The sequence below is a fragment of the Polyodon spathula genome, chromosome 3, assembly GCF_017654505.1.
Source record: "Polyodon spathula isolate WHYD16114869_AA chromosome 3, ASM1765450v1, whole genome shotgun sequence".
Classification (NCBI taxonomy): Eukaryota; Metazoa; Chordata; class Actinopteri; order Acipenseriformes; family Polyodontidae; genus Polyodon; species Polyodon spathula.
In genome coordinates this window covers 71,149,039-71,158,643 of record NC_054536.1, presented here as the reverse complement: position 1 = coordinate 71,158,643, position 9,605 = coordinate 71,149,039, and the positions used below count along the sequence as shown (strand labels likewise).

General features: G+C 36.1%; 1 protein-coding gene across 1 annotated transcript in view; it reads left to right on the top strand.

Moving 5' to 3' along the window:
• Nucleotides 1-9,605, top strand: part of LOC121309315 (parathyroid hormone/parathyroid hormone-related peptide receptor-like) — a 131,072-nt gene that overhangs the window by 100,201 nt on the left and 21,266 nt on the right. Inside the window, exon 8 of the mRNA XM_041242193.1 lies at nucleotides 7,571-7,596. Coding sequence (XP_041098127.1) covers nucleotides 7,571-7,596 — 26 coding nt within the window. The remainder of the gene's footprint in view (nucleotides 1-7,570; nucleotides 7,597-9,605) is intronic.

Below are 9,605 nucleotides of genomic sequence, written 5' to 3'. Positions count from 1 at the left end.
GCATACTGTGGAACAACATTTCAGAGAACATCAAGAGAAAATGAGAGTTTGAGAACTGCAAGAAAATGAAGATTTGTAACTGAATTAAAGAAACTCAATTTATGATAGAATTACATGTAAATGTTGTGTAAACTGAAACGAAACAGTGACAGCTTTGTAAAGCCCAAGGAGGTATGGTAAAATAATACTTAAAACTAGAAGTTGCAAGCAACATGACTGCTTCCAAGGCATTCTTCACTACCTGCACTCTCTAAGCAGTTATAAGCCACTTTTGCATTTGACCTTAAGGAGAGGTCAAATGTCACAGTCAAAGATATTTTTTAATACAGCATATATATGTTCCATAATAACCATGACCCTAGCTGCACTTTCTAAGGAGTTACAAGCTTTGCATTTGACCTTAAGGAGAGGTCAAAGGTCACTGTCAAGGCAATTTTTGAATAGAGCAGACATGGGCTCCTATATGTGTTCCATAGTAAATGTTACCTTATCTGCACTATGTAAGGAGTTATAAGCTAGTTTTGCATTTGACCTTAAGGACAGGTCAAAGGTCACAGGCAAGTAGTGTGACCAGACGTCCGGGGATAAAATCGGGATCGTCCTGATATTAGGGACTTTGTCCCACGTCCCGATTGAGGTATTGTCGGGACGCCATTTGTCTCGATTTTTAGAGCAAACGTTGAAAACCCAGGCGTTAGGAAATTTCGGCTGCTGTACTGTCTCACGGTGCAACATCATACTCTACTGGTTTAGGCCGTGTTGCTTGCATTGCATCTATGCAGCTATCCAGTCACGTTAACCTGCAATCATATGATCCGGTATACATCATGTGTTTTACTTGGTGCGTCTGGTTTTACTGGCAAAGTGTCATGGGGGCTGGTGTTGACAAGCCTGTCACTAAAAAGCAAAATACACAGTGCATGTACCGAAAGCAGGGGACAAATAAACTGGATTCAAACCCATTTTGTAAATTGTGTAAAAAAAGAGTGCAGCATCACATGGTGGCAAGTTGGATCACGCCAATGGGACACATTATTATTATTATTATTATTATTATTATTATTATTATATTATTATTATTATTATTGTGACTGTGAATTGACAATTGCGTGAGTAATCCTATTCCAAAAGTAAAAATTAATTTCAGCATGCGCTGCAAGAAGTTCTACAGTTGTGTCATCGGCAAAAAGGATGTTATGCACATGGCCAAGCCAGTTAGGATTAGGATTATAATTAGGATTTCACGGACATTTCACAGACGTGTTTAAACATTAAATACACCTAGATAATATTTCATAGCACTATAAAAGCCTAAAAGCCTGAAAAACCAGCGCAGATTGATAGGCTGATTAAAATATCATTGTCATCTGAACAGTAAACAAGAAAGTTAACCGCTTTGTAGTATTTTTCAATTAAATTTTTTTAAATTATATTTATCTATGTTTTTGTTTTTGCCTAAGTGCAATGCACACAGGAAGAAGGAATAAAAAAGCCTATCTACAGAAGAAAGATACGTACTTTGCGTCACTTGCATTGTGCAGTAGTTCATTTAAACAAGGTTGCTTTCCTCCCCGCACCAACGTGTCCCGATTTTTTCACTCAAGTGTCCCAATTTTTCACTTTTGCTATCTGGTCAGCCTACAGGCAAGTTACTTTTTGAATATACCATATATGGGCTCATTTGTGTATTCCATAGTAACTATGACACTGTCTAAACTTTCAAATGAGTTCTAAACAAGTTTGAATTTGAGCTTTAGCAAGGTAATATGTGCAAATATATGCAATTTGACCATAGCTGAAATTTGATTGGCTCATGGCGGCCATGTTTTTTTATGTAGTGAGTTCCTTTGCACAAACTTGATAGACAACCTTGCTAAGACTATGTATGCAAAGTTTCAATTAAATAGGCATAAGGTTTCAGAGAAAGACATTTGAACATTTTTGACAAATACAATATGGCTGCCGAACCATGTGACCAATCGACTTGTGTTGAACATATCTAAATATAGGCCATAAAGGTAGTATGTGCCACAAGTTTCACATTTGTACCATAAGAGGTGTTGGAGAAGATTTTGTTAAATTGGCCAGTATTCACAAAAAATCCAATATGGCTGCTAAACCATGTGACCTATGACTTTGTATTTGTTCTGACACAACTTTCCAAAGGCCTCTACCACCACTCTATGAAGATTCACGAGTCTACAACATTGTACCTTGAATGAAAACTGCAATATGTGCACATAGAAATTTGATTGGCTCATGGCGGCCCTGGATTTTTATGTAGCAGCTTGCTTTTAAAAAAAAACTTAGACAACCTTGCCAAGGCTATGTATGCAAAGTTTCGTTTCAATTGGGATAACTGTTTCAGCGAAGAAGACATTTGAATATTTTTGACAAATCCAATATGGCTTCCAGACCATGTGACCAATTGACTTCTCTTGAACAACCGTAAATCTAGGCCATGGTGGTAGTCTATTGCACCAAGTTTCACATCTCTGCGATAAGCGGTTTTGGAGAAGAACATTTTTTTATATTGTCCAAAATGCTCGAGAAATCCAATATGGCCACCTCACCATATGACCATTGTCGTCATTTTTGCTCTGATACAACTTGCCTTAGGTGTCTATCACCCTACCAAGTTTCGTGAGTTTTTGTGCAGCGGTGTTGATTTTACGGACATACAAAAATTTGGCTTGGAAAATCCAATATGGCTGCCAAATCATGTGACCAATCAACTTCATTTTTTCGTTGACATTAATTTCCCAGTCCTCTACTACTGTATGAAGTTTCATCACTCTACCACATTGTACCATAGAGAAACACTGCAATATATGCAAATTGACCATAGCTGAAATTTGATTGGCATGTTTTTTTTTTTATTTATTTATTTTTTTTTTTATGTAGTGGCTTGCTTTAAACAAACTTGATAGACAACCTTGCCAAGATCATGTAGGCAAAGTTTTGATTCAATCGGCACAATCGTTTCAGTGAAGGAAGTCATTTAAATATTTTCAATAAATCCAATATGGCCGCCAAACAATGTGACCAATCAACTTCTCTTGAACGTCTGTAAATCTAGGCCAGTATGTGCACCAAGTTCCAGATCTCTGCTGTAAGTTGGTTCAGGGAAGAAGATTTTTTTAAATTGTCCAAAATTCACAGTCATACATAAACAAATGCATTAATGCAGAATTATTTAAAAATGTATATATTATACAGATACAATGATAAATCAATTGTATGCATTCAAATATTGTGTGTGTGTGTGTGTGTGTGTGTGTGTGTGTGTGTGTATATATATATATATATATATATATATATATATATATATATATATATATATATTTATTTTTTTTTTTTTTTTTTAAATAATTGGTGGATAACCTTGCAGTGTAATTGTTAAATCAGTTAAATGCCAGTGTATATATTTTCATATGATAGAATAAAATACATTGCAGGTTATATCTGTTCTCCTACAAAATAACTTGAGGCAGTAAGGGTCAAATGCAACCTCAAGACCTTTTTCGTATATTTAAACCTTTAGTGCTCGCCCTGTTTTGGTACCAGGGGGTCCTATTCTTTCTGTTAAAATGTCTTTTCAGATTAAAGCATATACATATCAATCAAGATTACATTATTCAGGGAACAAATAACCTTCTGTGGTACTGTAAAGTTCACGATTTCTCAGATACATATATATTTTCATTTAAAGATAAGTTTCAGTAGGAAACCATGTCCTAGTTTTGCAGATCCTTTGTATTTCAAGAACATCTCTGTCATTCATGGGTTTTTTTTGTTTGTTTGTTTGTTCTTACATTATTCCACTTATTTCATTGTATGTATCCCTTTACTAAGCAGCTGTTCTAAGCTTTATTTTAACAAAGCATTATTTGCAATTGGTTGTTGTTATTTGATTTTTTTATACCCTGTAGCTTGATTTGACCCTACAATGGAATTTTAATATTAGCGCTTAATCAGATTTTTACAAATGTTCATGTAGCTGTGACTCCTATACATTTTATTGCATTAACTGTTCAATATGGGCACTATTTGTCTTTGAGAACAGTAATATTGTCGATTAATATAAAAATGTCAGAAGTAGCATTTTCATAGTAATAGACCTCCTTTCAGCGACCACATACTTTTGAATTTTGGCAGGGGCTCTGGTTGGCCAAAAGCTACTGACTGTTACTGATTTACATAAACACATAGTATCCTGTTGATACATATATTCCACTGAAATATATAAGAATGCAAACACGTAATGCATAGTAACTGTACATGTATTTCACTTTAATAGCAGTGTGCTTATTGTGTAATACATTTTCTGGAAGTAAAGGTGTTACTGTTTCTGCTTATGCCTCTGTTAAGCTGAGTACATGGCAAATATTTTAATTTGCCAAATCAATATAGAATATTGATATAATACTATTATACTGTTCCTTTATCTGTAAAATGATTATCCCTATTCACTAATGGGCTAAAACTGGTATCAGTGATAGTCACGGTATTATCAGCTTTGTAATGTGTTTTCTTAAATAAAAAAGGGCTAATTATTTTTGCATTATTGTTAAAAGGATCTATTTTAAGTTTGAGTAGCACTTTAAAATCAGTGATGGCCAATAAGCAAAATTCTTCAATTCAACAATACTTACACTTATAAAAGATTACCATAGTAAAGGCACAGCAAAGCATAATAAAGTATAGTGAAAGCATGGTAAAGCATAGGAAAGCAATGTAAAGAACAGTGAGGTATGGTAAAGCATATTAATAGATATGGTAAACCAGGGTAAATTATGGTTAATATATGGTATTACCATGGGAAAAGCATGGGAAAAGTGCAAAAATACCATGGTAAACTTGTCTAAGGGTGATTAAGTACTGTATATGGCAATGTCACAGTAAAAATACTTTGACGTTCCCATCGTTACAAACTGGCCATCAAGTTTATCATCATGTTGTGATGTTTTTTGTTCTTTGTATAGTGAATTTAAGTCTTCTGGGACTTGAATTACTGAACATACATGTATTTAATGTCTTTTAAAGTCATTCAAGATATAGCATTAATATAGTAAAGAATTTGTGAAGTGCATTACATTGGTACAGCTGCATTTCGGGCTATGTCTTCTAACTACTGTAAATGCACTATTTAGAGGTCTGAAATTGTTGTTACGGTGTAGTTAAGTGCTGCTTGTACTTTGACGCTGCTAGCAATGCCAAGGACAGCATTTCCGCTGACAGCATTGCCACTGCCAGTGTTGCCAATGGCAGCATTTCCGCTGTCAGGACTGCCCAGGCTGGAGGAGCCAGCCTTGCTTCTGTCAGCATTTCCGCTGACAGCATTACCACTAACAACAGCGGGGGAGATATGTGACTGGATCATCCCTGCCCCTGGGTGTATTTGGTTTATTGTTATAGTATGGGTTACATAGCACAGGTGAGTTGAAGTCTATGTTGGTATGTGGGCAAGGGATGTCACAGTTAGTTCATGTGCAGACTGTGCCAGGACCAGATTGAATGATTACCAATTAAGTCTCGGCACTGCTGTATTTAAAGAGCACAAATTTCTCACTCAAGATTGGGTGTACAGCGAGGAGGTACGGGAGAGGGTAGAGAAAGAAATTAATAACAATTGCTACTCGTGTTGAAAAAGCTCAGCGTGATACGTGTTTGTTTAGTGTTTGCTGTGGTTTGTTTGTCTGTCAGTTTTGGCCATTGTGCCGGAGACAGTTAGGTTTGATGGTGACGTCAGACCAGGAAGTACAACGGACACAGTTCTTGTGTTGAATGTGCTGGTGCGCAAGTTTTATTAATTAAATAAAATGTTTAAACACAAAACAAAACACTGAACAAAGAAAATGGCACGGTGGCTAAAACAGACAAACAAAACACAACAAACACGAAACAAACAAGTATCACGCTGAGCTATGTCAACACGAGTAGCAATTGTTTTATTTACAGATTTACTCTCCTCTCTCTCCCATCCTTTTGCCCTGAACACCCAATACTGAGTGAGTGATTCATGCTCCTTTTATCTACAGCTGTGCCGGGGCTCGCTTGCTAATTAATCATTCACTTGAATCGAGAAAAAGTTTGTGAGCCCCAGTGATAATTTTCTTAAATATCCATTAGTGTTTATATTAACTAATTCCATGTCTTCTGAAACAAAATGATGTATGAATTAGACAAACAATGAGTATTTAATATTCAGGGTATGTGAAAAGGTAAGTGAACCCCTGGTTTTATCAGCTCAATTAAGGGGATAATTAGAATCAGATGTTTAAATAATTAGGTAGATCTTCAGAGGTGAGTTTGGGAGGCCCCACCCTATATAAAGATAAGAAACTTTGTTTGGTCTTCAACATACAGGTGTGTGGAAACATGTCATGCCACAATCAAAAGAAATCTCTAAAGACCTTAGAAAAACAGTTATTGATGCTCATCAATCCAGAAAGGGTTATAAAACCATATCTAAGTATTTGGGGCTCCACCAACACCAATCTACTGTCAGACAGATCTACAGTTCAAGACCACAGTCACTCTACCCAGGAGCAGTCGTCCTACCAAAATCTCTACAAGAACAAACCGGGAAATTATCAAGGACGTCACAAAGAACCCCAAAGTAACATCCAAGAATCTGCAGGCCACTCTCGCCTTGGTTAATGTGAGTGTTCATGACTCAGGTATCAGAAAAAGACTGAACAAGAATGGTATTCATGGAAGGATAGCCAGGAGGAAACCACTGCTCTCTAAAAAGAACATTGCTGCCCATCTGAAGTTTGCCAAAGAGCACATAGGTGATATACAAGACTTCTGGAATAATGTTCTCTGTACAGACGAGTCAAAGGTAAAGCTTTTTGGCCTCAATGAGAAACGTTATGTCTGACGAAAACCAAATACTGCATTTGAACAGAAGAACCTCATCCCAACCGTCAAGCATGGTGGTCAGAGTGTGATGGTTTGGGGCTGCTTTGCTGCCTCAGGACCTGGACATCTTGCCATCATTGACACAAGCATGAATTCTGCATTGTTTCAGAAGATTCTAGAAGAGGATGTCAGGCCATCCGTCCGTGAGCTGAAGCTGAACTGAAATACAATGATCCTAAACATACAAGCAGATCTACAAAATAATGGCTGCAGAAGAAGACATTCCACATTTTAGAATGGCCTAGTCAAAGTCTGGGCCTAAATCCTATTGAAATGTTTTTGCAGGACTTGAAGCAAGCTGTCCATGCAAAAAAGCCCTCAAACGTTAGAGCTGAAGCAGTTCTGTAAGGAGTAATGGGCCAAAATTCCTCAAAACCGATGTGAGAGACTGACCAACAGTTGCCGGAAATGCTTAGTTGAAGTCATTGCTGCTCCAGGGGGCCTGCCACCAGTTACTGAACCTAAAGGTTCACATACTTTTTCACACATGGACATTGAATTTTGAATCATTTGTGGATAAATAAATGTTGAAAAAGTATAGTGTTTTTGTGTCATTTGTTTAACCAGGTTATCTTTATCTATTATTAGGACTTAGATAAAGATCTAATAACATTTTAGGTTTGAAATACGAGAAAATCCTAAGGGGTTCACAAGCTGTTTCTCGGCACTGTACAAATACACATTTTACTTTGCACACGAAGTAATTGTGCAATCCCTGTGCCTAAATATAAATAAACATTTTAAATCACTCATGCTACATAGTACACCCACTACATACATACATACATATAAACAATAACACACCACATAAAACATAAAATACGCACAGGGGCAGGGTATCCCACCACAGTGCCATTTTGTTTAGTGTTTTGTTTTGAATAAATCTTTTATTTATTTATTAAATGTGCGCACCTGCGCCGTTTGCTCACTGTACTTGTGTCCATTCTTCTTCCTGGTCTGACATCACCACCAGCCATCCTGGTCACACAGACTAACTACAGAAACGGTTCACGTATAGATCACAAATTGCTTATGAATGGTACATGTAATTCTTTGTGTAATGCCATTTATTTATTTTATCAAGAAGTGGAAAATTGGGGAAGACAGGCATTCTAGCTCCTGCATTGTACACACTGTGTATTGATTCTGTATGCACAGCGCATACAATGTGGATGCTGCAGTGTCCAATTGCAACATCATCAAAGGAACAAACTTTACTGTATCTTGTGGAACCATTCTTAGGAATGTGTTGCACGTTTGTCATACATGGGGCATTCTATAGGGATTTAGGGCATGGTTAGAATTCCTGGACTAAAAAGAGCTGGATATATTGAATTTCAAAATGAAAGTGAGTTTAGCAGACCGTTGAAACAGAAATGTTACAGTATAAGCATTTTAAGGTGGAATATTAAATGTTGTTTTACAGTATCTTGGAATATTTTGCATTATTATATATATATATATATATATATATATATATATATATATATATATATATATATATATATATATATATATATATATCTGTGAACAGGCAAACTGTTTTCTTTGACAATTTCTTTGAAACACTGCAGGGTTGACAGCTGGAGACAAAGACAGAGCAATTTGGAGACAAAGGTCGACACAAAACAATTTACACCGCGAAGCTCTCGTTCCGGCAGGTACAATCTGATGTTTTTTATTTTGGATTTTGTTGTTCGACTCTTAAGACCCTTAAGTCTTGTGATACTAACAAGTTTACCAAGTGATCTCATTGAGTCTATATATGGACTGGATATTGTTGTTTTTATATGTATTTATACCGTGAACTATACTAGTAGACATTTCAAACATTAAAACTTTTTTTTTTTTTTTTTTAAATCTTGCAAAATGTAACTGCTTACAAATGGCAGCATGTGGTTTAGAGCTTTGCTACCTGACCCAAGTGTGACGGGACCTGACAATAAGTGTCGGTTTCGGGTTGGTGTAGTTTGTATATTATGGTTCAGGCTCGGGTCGGGTCGGGTAGGTTCTTTGAGAAATTACCTCTCTAATATCATCTCACAAACCCGCTTATTCGTTTTGTGAAACCTTCAAAATGCTGCGTCGCCCTGCTTTACTAAGTAACCTCAGAAAATAATTAACAAACAACAGTCATTTTGGCTGATAAACTGACATTTTATGCAGCCTGTCAGCAAGTGCTGTGTGGGCGGTTTTAACCGGATACAGTTCAGTTGCAAAACACCAACGTCACCATTTAACATTATATATATATATATATATATATATATATATATATATATATATATATATATATATATATATATATATATATATATACATACCAATACACACCAAGTCCAACACTTAATTGATAGCTCTCATCAGTCGAGAATTAATGCCTTTTTTTAGATAATGCCAAACTGTTTTGTTCCAGTTAATATACAAAACATATTTGTCCTGTAGTAAACTCTATGCATTTGTTTAAATGTAAAGAACGACTAAATGTACAGTATTAAAACACTGCTTTTTAATTCGCTGTTGGTGTTCTTTTTTTCTTGTACTAAAAATTCATAAACAGTACAGTTAGCACCGTCTAATCGAGATACTGATAATCAGGATCTCTGCTTAAATGGGATACAACTCTGGAAGAAGGTTCTTCCCAATGCTATTTATATTGTTCATTTGGGATGACATAA